The following is a 23750-nucleotide window of genomic DNA, read 5'->3' as shown; positions in this document are numbered from 1 at the left end:
AGGTTTAATTGAAGCCAACTTGTGGCAGAGTGGAGTGTCTCAGTTTCGAGTTCGGGTTCGATCCGGCGGCTATGGCTGCAACTTCGTCCCAGTCGCTGTTGCAGTTGCAGTTGCAGTTTCCTTTTCCCCCCGCAAATTATGAGAGACTCAGAGCCAAGTTCAGGCTCAGGCTGAGGCTGAGGCTGAGGCTTTGGGCCAACCGGCTCTGACCGCGTCGGCTATATTAAATTTATTTTAATGCCAAAAACTCCAGCCAGCCAGCTTCAGTTCCAGCCAAGTCCGATCTGCAGCTCTCCTCCGCTCACATGGCCAGTGGGCATGGTTTTTTCTTCTTCTTCTTCTTCTGATATATATATATATATATAGATATTTTCTCCCATGGAGGCCAGCAGTTGGCCCAAATCGCGTTTCGCTAATTATTAACCCGATCCCTTTTTCCCAGCTGCCAGTTAGCCAAGTTGGATCCCATCGATTGCTAAGTGCAGATGTGGGGTCAATCGAGATTTGGAACAAATTTTGTGGAGCCATCTGGCATATGACTAAGAAAAGGTCAAAAGAGCGGAAAATGGGGATGCATTGTGAGTCATATATGTTAACGGATTTCCTAGATACAGATGAATCAATGGGAGATTTATGGCTAGGAAAGGCAGGCTATCAGAATAGCTTAAAAAATAAAGAACTTTAGATAATGGAAACTATAATTGTTAGGAGTTAAGAACTTTTAAGCTTTTAAATGCAATTTAATTAAGTTAAGACTTCCATGTTTGTATTTCCCCTTGATACCAATCAAGTCCATTATCACGCCATAGAAATTTTCTTATTATTTATGATATTGTAAGCCACCGCAACAACATCTGTAAGCCATGGCTGTTGTTGTTGTTGTTGTCGACACAACGTCGTCAGGCATATTGTTAATAATTTTTTAATACCACCATAATTAAGACGAAGGCAATTTGCCATTTGCAGTTTGTTATTTTTTTTTCTCCGCTTGGTTTTTGCGTAAATGAAATGAAATTAAGGCAAGGAGCCGAGCCAGGGGAGGCGGCTGCTATAACGAGACAACGTCAAAATCAACTTGCCAGTTAGTTATTACATTGGCCCGAGAAGTCGCTTGATGATTATTGGCATTACGTGGACGTGCATAAGTTGAACTTGCTGGCAATATAATTAATTTATACTTAAACTCTCTGACAATTTCAATGTTGCATGCAGCTGGTGCAGACGAAAGACGAAAGACGAAAGCCGCAAACAACAGCCAACTCGACACACAAATTGCTTGGTAATTTATTTGCAATTAATTTTGAATTAATTTCGAAAGGAACAACAACCAAACAAAAAATGCCTGCTGCTGAAAGGAATTTGGGTTGTTGGCTTGGCCTGGCCAAAACAATTTTTTGGTAGTGCAAAAAGGTAGTAGGAAGAATTTTTAAGGGGGCAACTTTAAACGAGTCTTATAATGTGTGAAAAGTTTCTTATAGGAGTATGCCACGAATCTAAAATGTTAACCGCTTAAAGACATGGCCATTTATCAATGCATCCACCATTTAAATTATCTGCCCCGAACCCCCTCCTCCTGCCACTTAGTACCGACAATGGGCCATCATCTTTGGCTCATTTGCAGTCAATTTAGCGCTCACGTGGTTAGTCATAAAAATTTTTGCACAGAACATTCATTTAATAAGCAATTATTGGCCGGTCCTCTTTAATATTTTGCTTCCCTGCCTTTTTGCTGTGTTGCATTTACGCGTCAAGACTTTCAACTAATTACAAACGATTTACATGCAACACAGCTGGGCGTACGATAACCAGGGCCAAGAACATTGGAGCAAGAACCAGGCCAGGTTTTTCGCCACTGAGCGAGCAGCCTGGATAATCCCGCTCGGTTATTTGCAACATTTAAAGCAAAATGCAGAAACCGGTTTGCCTCATCATCGTTATGACGATTATCGTCATCATCATCATTAAGGAGAAGGAGGAAAACACCCACGAGCTGAGTGAGCTGGCAAAAAGGCAAATCAAATCAAATCCGCTTGGCACGCACGTATGCAACATGCTCTTGGTTCTTGGCTCATTGCGCATGCGCGACATGCTCTTCTTGGCCAGAAGGAGTGCAATTTGTGAACAGCTTTTAATTAGCAGAGAGCAGGCATTAGACAACAACAACACAGGCCACATCCGTCCTCTGCTCGACTTTCACCAGATGGCTAGCATAAGGCCAAAAGGCTTGGCCGACGGTGGCTCATTAGACGCCCATGAGTCACCCAGCGGGTTGGCTAGCCGGCTTTCAAGAGCTGCCGCCTTGGCCCAAAAACAAAAATGAAATAAATAGAAAATATTTGAAAAACTAGGTACAGCTGCGTAGTCAATGGGTCCGCTCAGAGCAGGCCTCTTAATTAGCAGTAATATATCTCCGAACAAGTCAAGTCCGTTTCGGTTAGGGTATTTTCGGGGGTTTTCTAAGGTTTTTCATTCAGTTTAAGAACTTATTCCTAAAGAAATCTTTAGGATTTACTTAACAGCTTTAATGGAAATTGATTTTTAGTAAATTTATATGTTAGATTCCAAGATTTTAATGAACTATTTAAAAAGATTAAGACATTTTCCATTAATATTTAAAGTTTAAGTTTAACTTTCGGGATTTTATAAACTCAAAAGAAGATAATTACCATATTAATTTGAAAATTATTATTAGTTTTTCTAACTATGATTTCCAGTCCTCTAAGTTGTTATTAAAATTAAGTCCAAGTGTATTCTATCAACAACCTCTTTCTGTCCTTATATTCAAAGTACTTCTTTATTAATTTTCATTAACTACTTTCCTATACTTGAAAGTCTCAAAAAAGTGTATTTAATCGTTACGTTGGCTTCCTTTTTTCCACATTAATTTTGAATAGATTGTACTTATAACTTTATTTTTTCCCCTGGCCTCTAATTCGATTTTTATTGCACCTGGATTTTCTTGTTTGGCGCTGCCAATAGACAATTTATTTCTCATGTACACACATTTTTCCTCAATCGCCGTTCGAGTGTGTGTGCTGATTATTTCGCGCTTATTATTTTCCAGCCTTTGAGCTTGTTTTTTGTCTTATTTTTTATATTTATTTTTTTTTTTTGCTTAATTTTCAATAAATATTGCGGCTTTGTTGCCGCTTGTCTCTCCGTCGCAGTCGATTACTCATTTGACTGCATGCACATAAATTTTATGCACTTTCCTCCCCCCTTTTTTTCTCTATATATATTTTGATTGCTTTATTTTTTATTAATTGCTTTTTACAGCATTTTGTTAGTTTTGTTAGTGGCCTGGCTTGGGTTGGAGGAGGTAAGTAAGTAAGTAGTAGTATCTATGAGTGTGCGTGCTGTATCGTGTGAGCTGATTGTGTCATTAGAGTGGATCGCATTCGACGGATACTGAAAGAGACTCCGACAGAGACAAAGCGGGCCCAAATGCGGTCGAAGAGATACTTGAGACCATGCAGTGAATTGATTTGCCATTAGAATTGGGTCAACAATCGGTAAACGTTCGAATTTAATTGGGAATTTAAGTGGCTAAATTACAAACACCATATTGGTTATGGGTAAAGTGATATGCCAGGTTGTTTTGGGTGTAGCCTAATGTTTATTCTAAGAACTTATGCAAATTGGTAAATGTGATTATATATCTCCTATATAGTTTCCCCACCAATGCAGTTTATTTTCCTTACAGTTGACACACTTCTTCAACTTCAAGAACCCTCCAAGCTGATTCCTTTATTTTCTAAAACTCATAATTTAGTCATTTTTACGAGCAACGACAACAATCGCCCAAAGACCCAAAGGCACACAGAAATTAGCCTGAAATAAACTTGAAAATAGAACTCGCATTGATCAGCAGATCCGTTGTTGTTCTTTCTTGGTTTATAGCTGGCTGATTCGCCACCAAACTATTTATGTGCCACAAGGCAACAAGCAGCAAGGCAAAAAAAAAAAAAAAAACAACAAAAACTCAAAGCCCGAAACAAAAACCAACGAGGACATGCGAAATTTTTTATTTATTGCTGACAATTGCACAAAAGTTTTTTTCCCTTCTGTGATCGGTTTTTTATGGTCATTAAAATTGGGACAAAAATATTTTGACCGCGCTCGAAGTCAACGTTTGTTTTTTTTTTTGTAGTTCTTGTTGTTGTTGTTTTTAGCTGGTTTTGTTGTTTTGGCGATTCTAGAGCACGAATTCTGCCTGGGGGCAAAAGAGTTGGAGTTGGAGTTCTGAGCGCTGGGGCTTTGCCCTTGATTGGCCGGCCAGGTTGCAACATTCTGCGGCAAGCTGGCCCGATCGAACTGATTAGGCGGCTCCAAAAGCGGCGACTAATTAATGATCCGTCGCCTGGGCTTCGCATGCTAATTAAATGCGCTCAAGAAATCAATTTGACGATGTGAGGGCGGCACGAGAGTCTCGAGGGGATTGGAGTCGCCACTGGGTGATGTTTATAGATGAAATCAGGGGGACAGGAGCATATGCTTCTTGCAGCTAAAAACATATCACGCAACCTAATCTCAGGGGTATCTTCTAAGCTCTAACTTACCCCTATGGTGGGTTATACAATAGCGGTCAGAATAATAGTATCTACTCTATAAAAAATATTTTTTTTTAAATATTAAAAACATTTTTAATTAAGCTTCTTGTTAAATAGTAATAATTATCTTTTTAAGTTTTTTAAAGCATTGCATATTCTATTATTTTGACCGCAATTGTTGCAGTTGCTCAGCTTGAAATGGGTAATGCATGAATTCAGCGATTCTGTTCGACTCACCGACTCGGTTTTGATGTTGAGCGCCAGGACATGAGACGAGCTGTTGGAGGAGGCCGATGGCGGTGAAGCGGGCGCTGCACCGCTGCACGGTGACTTGGCGGCGGCAATCATCGAGCTGGCAATGGCATTCATTGGCGATCGGCTGCTGGGCAGCGGACTGGCCTCCCGGAGCGGACTACTACCGCCAGCTCCGGCTCCAATGCCAATGGCCATGCCCAGACTTTGGGAATAGGGCGATACTGGCGATTTATTGGCATTCGTGGAGCAATTTGAGGGCACCACGGCGGCGGTGGTGCAGCTGGTCAAGGTGCTGGTGGCCGAACTGGAGGATGATGATGATGAGGAGCAGGATGATGATGAGGAGGATGAGCTGCTGCTGTTGTTGTTGTTGGTGCTGTTGCTGTTGCTGCTTTTGTTGCAGATCATTGCCTGCATTTTGGTATTATTATTGTTGTTGTTGTTGTTGTTGCTACTGCTGTTGTTATTGTTGTTGTTGGTGGTGTTGGCATTATTATTGTTAACACTTGCCCCAGCACCGGGCATCAGACTGCCATCGCAAAATTCCCGCTTGACAATGTTGGTGGCATTGTTGTTGTTGTTGGTGTTGCTGTTGGTGTTGCCGCCGATGTTGCTGCTGTTGCTGTTACTGCTACTGCTGCTGCTGCCGCCGGGTGTCGCCCCAATTGCCGCCTCACATGGCAGCACCGTGCCGAGCATCTTGTCTAGCGTTGTGTACTGTGACTGTGACGTCGTGGATTCAGCGGCACCGGCAGAGTCCTCGCAGCCCTCGGCCATGTCACGTGTCACTGACCCGTTCGCATCCTGGGCACACTCCTGCAATGGACAATACGGAAAAGGGACTTAAGTACCTTGGAGTGCATTAAATATTAAGCCTTTAATGGCTGAGACTTAAAAATAATAAGAAGAAAGAAAGGCTTAAATGGTATTGTAAGGGAAAATGGGAATATCTTAAGGGTAATAATGGTGCTCATTACTAACTTTTGCTTCTGAAATTTGGGTTACTTATTAAGATTTTATTTTCTCAGATATGAAAGCTTCTTCAGGATAGATAAAACTCCATTCTTATAGCATATACTACATCATAACCTAATCAACCTTATGAAAAATACTTTCCCAGATATTCATGAAATGAAAAATAAATGTCCAATTTGGAAGTTGAAAACGTTGATTTAGCAATGAAAAGCTTATAATTATCAGATATCACACCCAACCTTACCCAATTTTACCCCTTAAATATCAAATGACATCTGGCTGTAGACCACCCTTACCTGAAACTCCTACTCCTGCTGCTATGGCCGCTGGGGGCCATCATAATTTAGAATTTACATTTATCGAAAATATTTCGTGCACTTAAAACCCATACCCAGGCGCATTAATTTCATTAATTATCCCTGTTGCCCGTCGGTTGACCACGGCAACAACGCACAAACAACAATAAGAGGACCAAGGATCGGGGAAGGTGGAAGGAAGTAACCCACACATGCCGCATAATTTTGCAAATGCAAAACGTAGCCAGCGTTTCGAGTCGTCGTCGTCCGTTTCTGAGGCCATGTCCTTGCCAAACCACGACGTTATGCACCGGACAACGAACGACTTTTACCGCCGGAATTGTGAGGAGGAAAGTGCACAGAGAAATATATATTTTAGTTTATTAAATATCAGTTTGTTTTATTATTGAAAAATCTTTTTTTAAAAATTATAAAGTACGAAGAAAATAAATTCATTTCATACTTTACTAAGAAGAAGCTTACTTGGCTTATTTGAAATGTAAATAAAATTCGTAATTAAAGATTTTCGCAAGTAAAAAAATATAAAAAATTATTTAAAACATTCTCATTTGGTATAAATATTAAAATAATAAAAATTCCTTAATCTCCCAATGTATAATTCGGCTTGATGGACACAAAAGCCGTAGCATACGGGTGGTTTCTGCCCAGGGAGGGCTGCAATTTCTGCGGAACGAGTAGGGGTAGCAGCTGGGTGGGTCTGCACATTCGTAATCGAAAATTTTACACCTACTCTGCATTATAATTTATACCCGAAGAGGGACAACTGACCAAAAAGTGTGCCGGAGGAGGGTCAGAAAGGAGAATGTGGCGAACGTGTCTGGCAAGAAAGTTTTCCTGCATACAAGAAAAAGGAAAATGCGATAGGAAAAATTAAGGGTAAGAGAAGGAGAGACAGAAAGACATCGGAAAATGTCCGAAAATGTTGTTCAAGTGCAGAGGGAAGGTTGGAAAGTTATCTGGGAAAGATAACGTTAATAAGAAGGAGAATTTCCAAAAGGCTTTGGCAGCAGAGGCCAAAAATACTCTCGTAATCGTCACTCAACTGAAATAGATTCCACTAAATGTCATTTCTTATGGGCTCAGGATGCAGGAGCAAGCTCCGGCTCTAAGCCGGACCCAAAGGCGTCTAAATTTAGGCAACAATTTGCACTAAAGAGCTTACCTAACTCCAGCCCACAAAGGAAACATCAATGCCTATGCCTTGACATTTGGCCCCCCTAACAAAAAAAAAAAAGAAAACACACAGGACATTGGGCGATGGGGAAGAAAAGGTCCTTCGTTGCATTGTCTGCAGGTCTACACAAAACGGGCGTTGATTTTAATGCATAATGCATACAGCCATGGTCCTGTCTCCTCCACTCCTTTAGTCCTACAATACCCATCCTCCCAGGACCTTCTCTAGGTGTATGTGTCCGTGTGTGTGCTAGTGTGCCTGTGTGTGTGTGTGTGCGTCTGCAGTTGTAATAATGCAAGCAACTGCACTCGGAACTCAGAACTCGGAACTCGAGTCGCAGTCGCAGGACTCAAACTTCTGCAGCTCGGATTCAGACCCTCAGTTTGCAGTTCCGATGCACTGTTCAAAAAATGGTTCACTTTATTGGGAAAATTTTTGAAATTTAAAGGTGAAAACTCAAAGTCAAATAACTCTTTAGATGAAGAAAACGTTTTGGAGGCTTAAAGTCCAAATCTACTTTCTAGAATTGCTTCTTAGAAGATTAAATTTGAACCTACCTTAATAAAAATCTAATCTTAACTTATCAAAGAACTAAGACTTTTTACTATTAAAAATAATAATGAAAATTCATCTGAGCTGATAATAAAACTATTTTTCCAAGTGCTGATTGTTTGTGTCGACGTTGGCCAGCCGGCAGCAGTCAACGAACGCACTTTTCCGGCCACATAGCCATCGCCGTAATGAGCCACAGGACGCAGGCGAGGGCGGTTGTTGAGGAAGGGGCACAGGATCAGGATCAGGGGTGTGGTATGCCAGGACTGTGCCTTGAAAGTTGGAGTGTGCAGGACATGCAATGCCAATGCCTGAGTCTGAGTCCGAGCAAAGCTTCGTGTTGTAGATTTTGGGCCAGGAAAAGGCAGCCTTTTTTTTCGGAGAGGGTGGTGAGAGGGCGTAATAATTAATTTCGTACGTTGCATGCAAATGTCTGGCCATCACCCAGTCCCCCACCCCCTTTGCCATGCTCCCTTCTCCCCATCTGGCATATGCATAAGAAGCAAAAACAATGCATAATATCAAGGGGCAGTAGGAAAAACAGAGTGCACATCGGCAACATACAAAATAATTTCAAGTATGCGTCAACGGCAAATGCCAAAAAGGCCTGCAAAGATGGAATATCTAAGGGTACGTGGATGGTTGCAGGTTTTCTAGTTGCAACTTTGGTGCAACATGTTGTGAAAGCAAAATTGTAGCGACAAAATGTGCAGCCAAATTAAGTACAATTTGCGCATATTAAAGTCTGGCCAAATTACATGGAGGCAGCAGCAGCAACAAGAGGACAAGCAACATGCAACAACGGCAACATTTTGTCGCTTCCTGCGATCGCGGCTTGCCTTCTCTCGAAATCTAATCAATAACCAGCAAACTAGTAGAATTTCATGTAGCACACTAAATAGCACGATTAATTATCGCCATGCTGGCAACTATAATTCAAATCAAGCCCGCTTCATTTTCAATGCACGCCAGCAACATGCCATCCGCAAATTCTCCTATCGACTTGCAAACGCATTACAAACCGGTCTAATTATACTCATTTTCTTAGCTGCTGCCTCTCGCTCCTGCCACATGTTGCTGCTGCTGCTGCTGCTGCTATAGTCAAGCTATAAATTGCAATTTCCATGCAACTTTCTATCGCCGGTTAAGAAGTGAGCTGAGCAAAAAAATTTATCATTCAAAGTTGCTCCTCCGCCGGATCACTTATACGAGTATCTGTAAGAGTTTGTTGGCCGTTTGGCCGTCCAACGAGCGTTTTGTCTTCAACAGCAATTCGTAGGCAATATTCAAATTAATAAAATCATCAATAATTTCGCTCCAGCTTGGCAAACATGTAGAACATGTTGCTGCCTGCTGCCCCAGCTGCTGTTGCAGTGGTGTTGCTGCTGCTCCTGCTGCTGCAACTTGTTGTAATTAATAGTCAAACTAAATTGTAGCACACTTGCCATCATTTAGAGTTAGGAGCCAAATGTGGCACAAAGCAATTTTTGATTAGAAACCGGGCACTGGAGTTGCCCCGGACCAACGGACATCGATCCCCCAACGCCCCCTTTGGCTGCCCGCGGACAACTTCATTTTTATGACCAACTCTGGGGCTATTAAATTTTTCTTTTGATTTGTAATTAGCGCAAAATGCATATTAAATAGCAAACGACAAACTCCAGTGCCTCGGCCTTTTTGAGGAAGTGAATGTGTAGAGGTTGGAAATGGTAAAGAGGGTAGGGTGGTGTAAGGGGAGAGTTTCGAGCCGTTTTCGGCTGCTTTCGGCCAACTTTTAGCCATGGCAAAAATAATCAATAATGCGCCGGCATTAAGTCATTGAGTTGAACTTATTTATGCAACATTTATTTACGCACACACAGAGCACACAGAGAACATAAAAAGTTTTGCAAGTTGCCTTTGTTGCTGTTGCCCCATTGCATTGTTTTGGGGTTGTTGCTGCTTTTCGTCTTCCCATCGGGGGTGTATGTGTACTCATATAACGGAACGTGCAATTTTCTTAAAAATTACACACGATTACACATGAAATACACCGGCTGATATATTATGGTGAGGTCAAAGGGTTTAGGGGTTGGTTAGCCGAGAAAGGGAACTTTAGGTTGTCGGCGTCATAAAGTTTCCAAGGTGTTAGGTGTGGGTGAGTGCAATTGGGTGTGTACTCGAAGGAGGGAAATTAACTGGGAATAACTTGGACTTATAGGAGTAGCTAGGTTAACAGAGAAGTTAGGTATACCATATAGGAAAAAGGGTTTATATATCCATTTAAATAAAAGGTTTTTAAGATAAGTTTTTATGTAAAATAAAGAATCCTCATGAGATTCATATAGTAAGGACCTTGATCTACAGCTATAATACCAAAACTGATCTAATTTTCATGAATCCGCAAAGGGTGAACCTTTCTTAACCAAATAAAAACCTTTATTTCCCATTGAAGAACCCAGAACAATAGGCACTTGCCATCCGGTCAGTGGACTACAGCCAACTGCTGCTTTTTTTATATAGACGCCCGATTCATTCATTCGCCATACATTTTCCACTCAAATCATTAAAAATATAATAATAATAATAATGAAATTTGCGTGATTCAAGCGGAGCACGCACTAGGCGATGCCAATAATAAAACAGCAACAACAATCGCTGGAGGCGTACTCAATACAACAACAACAACAACAGCAGCCACAGCAACAACAATAAACATGTGCAGGCAAACGCCCCCGGTGGGAAGTGCAAAAAAAGCGGTAAAGGAAGTCAAAGTCAGGCCCAGTCTGAAGCTGAAAAATCAACCCTCTCTTTCTGGGTCCGTAGTCCTGAGTCCTTCCTCCTCACACACACACATACTCACATACACACTCGCCCAGACATTGTCCTTAATGCGCCGCGTAATGAGTTATTCGCATTTTTTCCTGTTTTGTTTTGCACAGCTGACTCCCCTCTGATCGCCCACATTTGGCGATTTTAATTCATTTAGAGAAGGAAATAATAATGAGAAATAATGGGGGGAAGCGCTGGTTTTACCAATAAAGAACTTTTAATGCCCTCAGAAAAAAGGGAACCTTGTGCTTGCGGGATTCATTTTGAAATCGAAACCTAAGAACAATGGAAAAAGGCTTTTCTATTTGGTTTTCTTGCTTTTGTGCTATTTATCTATTTTTTTAAAAGTTTTATAGGTAAGTAGTGCCTATATATTAAGTTCAAAAAACGCTTAGAATGATTTTTCAAATAATATATAATATATTTCTATATTTTAGAGAAGCTTATAGATGATCACTACACACGTACTTCCAATCCTCTCCAAATAAAAACTGAATAATTAACTAAAACTTGGAAATAAACTTCAAGAAATAAACTTAAAATATTTTTAACAAATCTTTGTAATAATATTTAGTAAGGGAAATTCTTCGCTTTAACTCTCAACTTAAGTCCCTAACTTTATTAGCCCACATACTTGTTGCCAAACTCAGGATACCCTCATCAGCTAGCTCCTCGAGTGGGTCGAGAGTTGCATGTCCCCGTGTTCCGTGCTGCAGTCGTATAATCTAGGGGTAACGATGAAGCTAGATGGGAATGGGCACCAGGATTGCACCCCGAATCGCACACGACATCTAGACATGGGAGCACAAAACATAATTTCGCTAAATTAGCGAAAAACAAAAGAAGTTCGTTTCGCTTTTGGTTCAAACTTTGAAAACTCCCCAATTGAGCACGCACCAAAATCATTTGCAGACTCGGCTCAAGGGGTTTGAAGCGGCCATAATCAACGTCTAAATATTTGGTAAAAAATAGAAGAAAAAAGCGATGAAAAATTGGATTGAAACCTGCATTTTGGTGCCGGGCAACGGACAACTAATTATAAAATTTTTGCAACCCCCGAAAGGAGGAAAAACCCTTTTTTATTCGCGAGCTGCATGTGTCCGGGGGTAAGTGATTGTGTACGTGCTCATTATGGAAATTTCTTGCTTTCCACATTCTTTTTTTTTGCTTTATATAATACTGTATGTATTTTGCAGCTCTGTGGCAGTGCAAAAATTAATGCCACAGACCATTGTGGAGTGGGTCGTTAATGACACGAAGCCGGAATTTAGAAGGGGACCTTAGCGAGCGAATCGCTTGACAAAGGTTTATTGGGGCTTTGGCACATGCGATACGCGATTATAATTAGAATTTGGCTGCGGGGTATTGCACTGCACATGGTCAATAGCGAAAAAGGACCTCGTGCGGCATGACATGACCATTCCGAGGGTGGTTATACTTATCTGGGGTTGTAAAGTGTTTCATTTCGGCCAAAAGAAATAAGGGAAAGGGGGCAGAAAGTGTTATGGTAATCGAATTTTGAATCGATTAACCGGGTAACAGTCCTTGCTCAGCGGGAGTAAGTCACTTACAATGACTGGCTTATTTGGAATACATTATCTAAGTTAAGGCTGTACTTTTAGATTTAGAAAAGAGTTCAACTTAACTTAGAGTTTCCTCTAGCAATTTAACAGCCATTAAACATTTTAAAACCAAAATTAACGATCTAATCATTAAGATTGCTATTAAAATACCAAAAATTAACCACTAAAATCTAAAACTTCTTAACTTCTTAAACTGGTTATGCAATTTCTAGCTTTTCCTAACACTTTTTAATATGTATTACTCATTTATTGCCCAACTTCACGGAATGCGCAAGTTTTAAGTGCGCTATTAAAGCCAGCCAGCCATTGACCGATTACCGATAACACATGCAAATGAATCGAAATATATAGCCAGGGCCATTATCATTTGCATACCTGTAAAATGCAACACTATAATGAGCTGCAAAATATGAAAATTCTTATAAATGGCCAGCCATCGATCGACTAAGTTGCATTCAAATTGAGTCTTTAAGCGCTTAATTAACCCCCTCTGATAAACTAGGACGCTGGGTGGAGGGAGGCGGTGGTGTAGAAGGTGAATCAAATCAAATGTTGCACTTTGCATGTGCCCTTTGGCGCGAATGTAATTAGAGGGAGTGAGACGGCTGCATTGTGTGACTGTACCGGCAACGTAATTTATTATTTATTTATTATAATTATTTATTTGCTTGACGCGGCCGCTTATTAAAAGCTACTTAAAGCCCCGCGACGGCGAACAATGGGCCTGGCCATTAGGAGCCATCCCCCCAGCTCCAGCCATATAACCCAGTCATAATTAACTGCAACTTGCAGTTTACTCAATGCAAAAATAACAACAACTTCATATTCCAGGCACGTAGCTGCACGCACCACCCGCTAGATGGCGCTTGTATGGTATGGCATGTCATTTGTTTATGACAGGCCAACCTCTCATAATCAAGCGGGGTTATAAATTTACCAGAATATAAGCTGATTATAAGCTGATTGTGAGTGTGTGTGTGTGTGTGTGTGGGTTCATTTTCTTTTTAATTAACTTGAGTTTAGTTAAGGGGAAAGTCATTTTGACTAAATAATGGCTAACTAAGTCCGAGTAACTTAGTGTCTATACTTACTCTCTCTAAGATAGTTAGTAGGTTATCTATTTTCTCGGGATAAGGGCTAATTCTAACTAACTTAATATCTATACTTATTAGCCTTCCTTTAAATGCTAAAAACTAACGCAGAAAGAAGAAATTTCTAACATGGCCGTTTTCGAAGTGAAATTTTTGATTTCAATTGAAATAAATTTCCATTAATATTTGTTAATTGTTGGTTAAGTGAAAGAGAGAGAAAGAGAGAGAAGAAAGCAACAATCGTTATTTTTGCTAATTGAGATTTGACCTGCTGATATGGCGAAATGAGCACAACAATAATAACTAACGATGAGCGAAATTGACGTCAACGAAAAATTGTTGCTAGAAAGAAATTCTGTGAAAGTATGTTAATTAATGGAAGAAGAAGAAGAACAAGAGCGCCAGAGCAAGTGGCTGGCAAGAAGAAGAAGCAGAATTTATACGCAGCATTAATTGACTTTTTGATGGCGAAATTGAAATTTTCCACCGGGAAATGGGGATAAATTTAAAATTGAAAAATCTAACGATAAAAACAATCATACTATCTGATAAATATAAACATTATGTAAGCATTTTTATATGACTACCTAAACAACCTTCGATTGGGCGGCGTTAATCCAGGTAAACGGCAACCCATCAGGTGATTGTCTCAGCATTCGCAGACACCTTTCCATTATGCAAAGGCCCCGTAACTAGATGCCCGCAAATCTGCGTAGATATTAAACCACTTTGTGGCACATGGGCCTCGCGGCAGGCATTTGGCTTGGCAGAAACCCACTGCGAAAACAACGCCCAAAGAAATACGGGCACGATCAGGATGCCAACAGCCAAACCCTCCCCCTTTTTGCCTATAACTTGGCTATAATTTGTGCCCAGAGTGGCAACAAAAATCAAATGGCACGCATGAAATTAAAGTTTAAGCGCGCAAAAATTTATATGTACGACGCCGTGTGCCAATTAATGTAAATTACGCGACGGCGACGACGGCAACACGACACCGACAACAGCAACAGCCAAACAGCAATGGTAAATTGCAACTGCAACAGCGACCAAAGCGATATGGCAACGCTGTCGTGCCTCAAATGAGGCCCCCAAGGGGCGCACCACGCAACTTTTTGAAAGTGCGCACAATAACGCCTGCAAGAAATTAGCGGCTGAAAACACACATTGTAAAATATTATTAAACGCGTCAATTTGTTGCCGTCAGTCGCCGACTCAATCTCGCAGGCTCATTAAGTGCGTGACGGCCTCAACTGATGCATAAATGCATGAGGCTGAACTAAGTCGGTGCGGGGCAACTGTACTATGTGGATTTTTGCTAAGACTTTCTAGGGGGATCTGTAACATCTGACACTCAGGAGAAAGAGAAATAGATTAATATTCTTGCTTAGAGTCACATTTCTAACTATAAAATACCACATTATAGTATCTGATCATTATATCTAATCTTTTAGTTCAAGAAGATTAACCCTAAGTAATGTAGGAACCTAACCAAGTCAGTGCAGGGCAACTGTACTTTGATTTCCTGCTGAGACTTTGTAGTGCGATCTTTAACACCACAGGAGGGGAGAGAAGTCGATTAAGCTCTCATTTCTACATATGTATATATATAATATATTATTTCATTAGCTGATCTTCATTTATCATCTTTAAGTTGAAAAAGTTTCTAGCTGAGACTTTCTAGTAAGATCTTTTAAGGCAAAGATTGTGAAAAAGTGGCATATCTTATCTCTAAGTATGCAGTTTTGTTCATTACAAAAACGAATTAAGTTAATCCCTGCTAAAACTACTTTATACAAAACGAGGGAACACCACTTACATGACTTCTTTCTTATGCAAACCCAACAAAAAGTTAGCATTTCTATAATAATATATAACATTCTTGATTATGACAAATGGTTAATTGAATTAATGAAATCAAAATGAATCTGATTGCGAGATTACTTCCACTCAATCACTTTCTATTTGTTAATCAGTTTTTTGAAGTGTTAATTCTGTAGCTTATAAAAAAGCTTAAGAAATACTGAAAATAAAAAGCAGACCTAAGCATGAACAAAGTTCCTCTTAATCCAACAATAATTACAAGTCAAAGTTAGTTAATTAGCACTTTAACTTATCAAAGATCTTTCATAATCCTGAATATAAGGGTATTTTGTAGTCAAACTATGACCAACTGTACCCACTTTCGATAATTATCTTTGAAATAGTTGATTATCTAACATCAAGCTGGGGCAGCCGACCAGCTTATTAAAAGGTTAAATATCTTTGCATTGAACCCGCAATAGCAATTGCCGTTGACGATAGCGTAATATCGCCAAAGACCAATCAACCAAAGTATATTTATTTAAATGAGTCTAAATTACGGCTCATTGAAAAGGAATTGTGGAGAGGCATTCTATGATTGGAAATCAATATGGGAAACAGCAGCGGAACGAATACGTAAATTAATAATAAAAAATCTGAAATCAGTGAAAAACGGCCAGTAAATGTTCAATTTATGTGACAATAATTGGTGCTGGGCAAGGAAAAGCCAGAGAGAGGGAGAGAGAGAGAGAAAACAAAAAGAAATAACCAATCAGGGCCATATTAATCAATCCTTAATGAAAGTAATTTAAATGTGTTAATTTTTGTTTGCCTGCCATTGGTTGGTGGTGATTTCTTGGAAATTGAAAACCAAAGCAAATAGTTTTTCCCCCCCTTCTATGTATTCAATTAAATGAGGCGTCATAAATGACGCAATCAAGACTTAGTTTGCTCTTCAATTATGCCCCCGGCTTTGGCCATAATGCCAATTAATCAACGGCGACAAACACAATACATATTTATTAATAATCAGTAAAAATAATTTAGCCAATTAACAGCAACAACATTCCAACTCGGAAAATCACAGAGAACTCAATAATAGCAAGAAGCAAAAAAAAAAAAAAAACAAGAAAAACTCGGCTCTTTGTCGGAATATTTCCATTACTGTTGCAACCTCGGCGGCTTTTGTGGAAAGACATTTTTGAGTTTGACAGATTTAATTATTGTAAATAAAATACGAGCCCAGCCAAGCGGGCCGAAAAGGGGTAATTAACTGAAGTGGCATGAGGGCTATTGAACAGAAAATACATAAAAAATCATGACTTTGTTTATTTGGTTCTCCAGAAATTTATGGACTCTTTGATTAATCCCTGCCAAGAGGAAATGTACTGGTAAGATATTCGTTTTCAGCTTGCCAACTTGGAAAAGTGGGAAAGCAGTTTAGGGCAATAAATATAGAAAGATAAGTACATGTTTTGGAAATAGAAATCGAAGAAAATAAGTATTATTAACTTTGAAATTAAGAAGTTTAATATTATTTTAGCTTTATCGTTAAGATTTAGCCAACTTTGTTCTGTTAAACTAATTTTTAATTTAAGGAAATACTTAATTTAGTTACCTTTCTTCATTCTGCCACTAAAACTAGACTAGTAAACCATCAAAAAGTATCTTGTGTGTATATTTCCCTTCCTAACAACATTCAAACTATATAATTTAGACCCTTATCTATAGGGAAAATCGAGAAAATTCCTTTCTGACACATGTCCCCGCCGCAAAACCGTTTTCTATCTGTCTCTGTTGCTCTGTTTTTGTCAGTCAATGGAAAATTGATCAGAAATTATTGCCAATTGAGCGCCAAAATCGCTCGCACACACACATAAACACGATACAATACACTTGCATAGAAGTATACATACATATAGACTGAAATTTGCGCTCATTTAGGCTCATAAATTGCAGTCAAGACATGGATATACGACCAGACCCCAATAGAAAGAGACCGACAGAGAGAGAAGGAGAGAGAGAGAGAGAGAGCGTGATAGAGATAGCTGATATGGCATTCCTTTGCCAATAGAAATCAGTTTTGTTTGACGCTTTTTACATGCCAAAGTTGCCATAGTCTCGGCGTTGCATTGTTGGATTTTCTTGCCTGTTACCGTTTATTAATTATACCCAACTCCAGTTGCTGTTTTTTTGCTTTTTCTTTTTTGTTTTGTTTTTTTTATGAACGACTGGGTCGTGCATTTGAAATTATGCTAAATTACATATGCAAGTGTTGATGCCGGTAATGAAAAGTCGGTCGAAACGTTTCGGATTGGCTGCAATCGCAGCCAGGGCAATTACACATACGCAGCGTTGGCCAGATCCATAATTGCCAGCAATAAAGCCTAGACTCATTTAGATAACTTATTCCTGTTCTGTTTCGCAGACCAGTAATCTGTTGGTGTTTAGGAATAGAGGGGCGATGTTTATACCCATCCAGATTGTGAGTCAGAGACAGCCCAAGAGGCAGCAACAAAAGAAAACAAACAAATAACCAAACACTGGCAAACACAGAGGCGCACACACACCTGCAAAGAGAGTGAAAATCAAGTCAGCGGAATAACAGAAGCCCAGCAGACAAAGACCAACGAACTGTATATATATAAACATATAGAAAAGTATACAAGTGATGAGCGAGAAAAAAAAAAACAGAAACAGAAAAGTGGCAACAACATTGCTGCCGCCGTGACATTGCTGATGCCAACTTATGAAGTTGTAAGTGCTGCCGCTAACGCTGCCTCTGCCTCTTGGCCATGGCCACTTGGAGAAAACAATCTTGGCCAAAACCAAAGACGGCGCAACAGGCGGCAGCTGTGTCAACCAAGGCGACACATTCGACCGGCGCCTCCACTTTGGCTAAGAGCAGCAGGCGCTCAGCACTCGCAGCACATCGCCACATGTTTCAAAAGCGGAGCGTGCGCGTCGGAAAAAAGCTCGACGAGAAAAGTCCCCTCCCACCTACCCAGCGAAATACCCCCCAACCCACAAGAGCTTGCTGTTGGTAGTCTCGGCTAGTGGTGATGGTGCTGCTGACGGTGATGGTTGGGGAAAATCAGGCAGATGAAGTCAAACAGATTTGAGCAAGTGATTGCACTTGGAGGTGGAGTGATACGGGTGTCAGGAGTGTCGGGAATGAGTTAGGGAGTCTTCGACTGAGAATTTAACAATTTGTTTAGCGAGACAGTGAGTACTAGGGGGTAAGCTAAGTAAGACATAAAAATAGCCACTAAATTTAAAAATAAATATCAAACTAAAATAAAGCTGTATGGGGAAACAAGGCATGATTTTATATTTGCTTGAGTCAATTCAAAGTTTTTAAAATAAAATCCAAATATGGATAAGATAAGCTCATATCAGAATCAAACTTTGACATACTTAATGTAACATTAATCAACAGCTAATATTTGAGGTGATAAAGCGGAATGACGTGATGCTTAGATTACTCGAAGTGCAATGAGCTTTTGGGGAATTAAAATGATATGAAAGAAAAATGTTGCAGTTGAGTATAAAAAATGCTAGTTTGTAAATTGAGACAAAAATTTGGATTATTAAAGCTTAATTAGTGTGTAAAAATAAAATAAACTTAACATATTCTGAGCTCATACCTAACTGAATGCTATTTAATAATAAGAAATTACCAAACTAATAACAAAAAATAAGAGTTTTCTGTTAGTTTATCATAACTTTCAAACTTTATTAAGAATGTTTCACCTTCAGAAAGTTCTTTCAAATTTTTAAACTTTAATAAGACTTCATAAGCTTCATAATTTCAATTAAAAGTAGCCATTTTTTCTTACAATTTCTCTTACAAAACTTTTACAATTCATACATTAAAAGTCAACTTTGGAGGACAACTTAAAATTAGCAAACATGATCCCCCAAGAGCTCGTAAAAAGCACTCAACAAACACTCAAGAAACGCCCTTAGAAGCACACACATTTTTCTGTAAACAACCACCCAACACTTCCCTCTACCTCAGCCGGAAATTTAAAAGGAAAAACCTCTATTAGAAACACCCACTAAAAGAAAAATCACAGACACTTGGCAGACAAACAGCAAAAGTCAAAAGGAAGTAGCAGAAAAAAATAACAAAAAACTCCACAAAAAAAAGGAAAAATACATATTTTTTGGCAACTTCAGAAAATCTTAAAAAAAAAAAAAAAATAAAACACAGCCAAGTTAAAGAAATTCGCATCCCCATGCCAATGCTTAAACATATAATTTTGGCACACGACCCAGCAGAGAAAAAAAAGAGAAAAAAAAGAAGAAATAAACTGTGGCACACTTGTACCAAAGGATGGGGCAGTGAGGGGAGTGACTGGATGGATGAAGGGGTTCAACAGGTTGCTTCTGTCGTCATCCTCAGAAAACTTCCTTTTTCTATGTGCCAATCTGTGTATGTGTATTTGTCTGTGTGTGTGTGTGTTTTGGCCCTTTTTGTGAATGAGCTCATAAAACGTTTTTCTTTTCACAGCGCCCGTTGGTGTTGATGTCGTCGTCGTCGTCGTCGTTGTCGGTTGTCGGTTGTCGCTTGTACGTTGCTTGTAGGTTGTAGGTTGTAGGTTGTAGTCAGCCGCCCCACCTCCCACGTCTGTCCCTTTTTTAAGGACTGGCGTGCGCCCCAAGTTGCTCTTTAGTTTTCAATTTTTTGCCTTTCAACTTGGTAGTATCTGCTTTTGGCTTTTGTGCTGCTGCTATTGCTGCTGCCGCCTTTGATAGTCTCGGTTTGGGCCACTCCGCTGCTCGTTTTGATTAAGTGCGAAACAATTAAGGCGGCTGCTGCTCCTGATGCTGCTGCTGTTTACGTAGTTAATCGGGCTGGGGTCACTAAAAAGGGTAGTAGGGGTCTCCAAAGGATGGCGTACAACCCCAAAACAGCTGCTCTGGCTAACCGAGCTAACTGCTTGTGGTTGCTAAGAGAGAAGGGGAGAGGGGTGGCATAGAGTGGCTGTGTGGCTAAAAATCGGTAAATAAATCTAAACTGTGATAAGGCTTTCTATGGCCTGGGATATATGTATACTGGTAAAGTGTTGGATATAATATGATCCTGGAAAAAGTTGCTCAAAAATATAAATATTTTTTTGATTAAAAGTTTTTCTTAAATAAGTTTATATTTTATTGGTAAGTAACACATATTCATTAACTTAATCTTCATTTTTTGAAACATTAACGTTGTCAATTAAAAACTGAACTTAATTTAAATATTTTATAAAGTTTCTCATCTTGCAGTTAATACTACCTAATCTTAAGTCTCTAAAAGATAAACCCAATATATCATTTCATTCCCAAATCAATCACCTAATTAACATCCAAACCAGCTGACTGTTGCAAGAGGCAACCATCTCTACTCGAAAGAACCCAATGCCCTGGGCCTTATCACACTGCTGCTGCCAACACCTACACACCCAGAACATGATGCCTTGCCATTCTACTCTCCGCAAACTGCTTAGCCACTTTAGCCATAAAAATATAACACCTGCTTATCTCGAATGCCACCCAGGCACAACAGCACTGGGCAAAAAAACCACCCGAAGAGGAAAAGCCACAAGCCCAAAGGCAACCGAAAAACATTTCTCAAAAACGAGGCTAAACGGTGGAAGGGAGTTTCCCAAAAATTTCGGAGGCAAAGAAGCTTTTCCCATAGCAGGAAAATGGTGCGGGCACTGACCTAAACTCCCCGTAAAATGCTTGAGCCAACAAATACCGTAAAAACACTTATACGGAATTCCTCAACGCCTGGTAAACCAGGTCTGGGGCGTAAAATCCACCCCATCGACACAAAAAAAATAAAGGAAAGCCCAGGCAAAACCCAAACCTAAAGCCAAAAAAAAAAAGAAAACAAAACGAAAAACCAGAGCAAAGTTTCGAAAGTCGCAGCCAAGTGCCGACGGCAAATGGAGACGCAACCCAAACTCCGGGAAATCTTGGGAAACATTTAACGGATTTTCCCTGGGAGAGGCGTTAGTCGTTTTACATGCATTATCCTGGCCGAAATGGAAAGCGCTAGAAAAAAGTGTTGACATTAAAATAATAATTTTAATTGCCTCAAATAACATAAAAAGGTCCATGGGTGACCCTTGGATGGAAAGGATTCAGGATAACTGAGAGTGTGTGTGTGTGTGGGTGTGAGTGTGAGTGGGGTCTATTTAAACACAAAGGGTAATTAACATTTTTCTTTTCGTCCTGGTTGGTCCTGGATGGCCAAAGGATAAGCAGCTTGTTTAGCCTGGCCAAAGTCAAATGAGCAAAAAAACAAAAAAAGTAGATATACTACGGGTGTAAAGAAAAAAAGGACCTCATCACGTTGGTTGGTTTTTTGCGGTTTTCGCATTTGGTTTAACTTGGCTGGTAAGTACCCCCAGGTTCTTTGGTGGGTTAAGGATACTGGGCGCCCTGTGATTCCAGATGAGGGATCCCAAAGGCTACAGTCGACCGCCTTTCAACACCTTCAACAAAGCGTGAATTAAGTGCTCGAGATTTTCTACACTTAATACAACAAATTTACAGTAGCTAACTCCGTGCAACATGTGGCATGCCGCCCCTTACCTCTGCCCCTCATACAGTTAATTGCGCAATTAGCTGGTTTTTGTGGAACATCTGTGCAACTGTGTCGCGTCTCATTAAGTACGACTCAGCAGAGAGAGAGAGAGTGAGAGAGAGTGAGAGAGAGAGAGGGGCAATTGGAGAGAAAATTTTTAATTGCATTTAATTAACAATAATTTAACGAAAAACACTAAAAACGAGAAATAAAATTAGTTGAAATTAAGACCGAAATTCCAGATCTGCGCGTGATCTGCAAATTAAGTGAAGTGAAGATCGCGGTTTCTGTAGATTACGAAATAATATTTTTTACTATCAAACTTGATTAATAAACCGGCCAAATGAGCGCGTAAACTTAAATTGGGTTTATGATACCGACTTGTTAACTGGTATTTTGGGTTAAAAAAATCAGTTTAAATACGAAAAATAAAGGTTCTTATTTACAATTCCAAAACCAAGAACTGATTTCTTAAATTTGATAAAAATTCAAATGATTTTTTGTGTTTTTTCTTGATTTTTAAACCACATTAACCCTGATAATCATCACAGAAAACCTAAAAATTTAAATAAATGTCATTACCTAACCCTTAAAAACAATTATTTTACCGAATCTATCAGCATAATGACCCAAACACGAGAGACTTACATTATGCCTATCGCCTAACTGGCATCTTTGACAATCCATCCATCAAGCATGATTGGCTCCACAGAACAACCCCGAATTTTGTAGACCATTTCCATCTTGCAATACACGCAATGGTAAACTACTTCTAGTATTTTCTTTTTAATAGCTAATTGAGCAAAATACTTTATGGAATGGAATTAATTATTGTTTCATGTTTTTTTGGAGTGCACAAAAATTTCGGGCTCATTGTTCACGCAAAAGCATAAATTGTTTAATTGCTAATTAAGAATAGGAAACGGGCAACAAACTGCGACGATAAATGTAATGAATTAGAAGGCGAATCGAAGGCAGTTGACATTATTTCTAGTTCTATAGTTCTAGCGTGTGACAATTCGCATTAATTACTAAAGAAATGCTCCAAAAAATAAGCCATTAAAGAGGGGTGGACTCTGAGAGAGAGAGACGGGGGATAAGCTGCGAAATGAAAGTGCGGAGGATCCCCCGGACTTGCCGCATTTGGCGTGTTTTTTAGGCTCGGGCTGCTTGGACACTTGTGACATTTTCTTAATTGAAATGATGCGCGTTTGTTGATAAAATTTCGTTGCCCCAACACATATAGGAAAGACTATATATATATATATATCTGTATGTATAATGTCACTTGGATACTCTCACGTTTTGCTGATGATGATGATTATTATTAGTCTTCATTATTTTTCATTATTAAATGAGCGACGGCGTGTGTGCGTGTTTTTCGCTTTTTGTGTAGGCTTTGTGGCATGTGCGGCATGCAATGTATCTTATTTTGGTGGCTCGGCGAAAAGTGAGCCAATCCTCACAAGATCATCTCAGCAAATGGAAATGCTCAGCAGCAGATATGTATTACTTAGGAAGAAACAATTGGCAAGAATTTAAGTAGCCAAAGAATGGGAAGTATCTTTTGAATATTCTATATATAAGATACTTTTGAGGAGTCCATGAAAGGTTGCTGATAGATTTTTCATGACTCACAGAGTAGCTAGAACTGAACATAATAGTAAGTAAGTAAGTAATATTACCAAGAATCTGGTCATTACTGATATACTGATATAAGGATCTATATGACTAGCTATATATCCCTTTGATTCCGCCTTCTGGTCGGCCAGGCAAATGCATTTTCAATTGCTTTTGGCTTGGTAGGAGAACGCACTTCCTGCATTTTCGCCACCCTGGCTGTTTTAGGGCAATAAAATTGCATTTTATGTTTGCACAAGTTTGCAAATTGGCCGCACATCAAAAACAGAGAAAGAGAAATCCTTTCAAGATGCCACTGCCTTGCCCCGCCCTTAGACATCGCCTCATTTGCCCCGAAAACTTCAATGCCTTTTACGGAGTATAATTATTACTTTAATTATGCTTAATTAAAAAGGCCGCCCAGCTGCTTGAGAGGGCG

The 23750-nt window shown here is 39.6% G+C and overlaps 1 protein-coding gene across 2 annotated transcripts in view; it reads right to left on the bottom strand.

Annotated features, from left to right (window-relative positions):
• Window positions 1-23750, bottom strand: part of LOC108113412 (alpha-protein kinase 1) — a 69270-nt gene that overhangs the window by 41638 nt on the left and 3882 nt on the right. For both annotated transcript variants that reach the window (XM_017223969.2, XM_017223977.2), the window contains exon 2: window positions 4788-5621. In XM_017223969.2, the coding sequence (XP_017079458.1) occupies window positions 4788-5582 (795 nt within the window). In that variant the 5' untranslated portion in view covers window positions 5583-5621. The remainder of the gene's footprint in view (window positions 1-4787; window positions 5622-23750) is intronic.

This window comes from Drosophila eugracilis, unplaced genomic scaffold (genome assembly GCF_018153835.1).
Source record: "Drosophila eugracilis isolate 14026-0451.02 unplaced genomic scaffold, ASM1815383v1 contig_1765, whole genome shotgun sequence".
Lineage (NCBI taxonomy): Eukaryota > Metazoa > Arthropoda > Insecta > Diptera > Drosophilidae > Drosophila > Drosophila eugracilis.
Note: the sequence above shows the minus strand (reverse complement) of the source record. Positions and strands in the feature narration are given on the sequence as shown.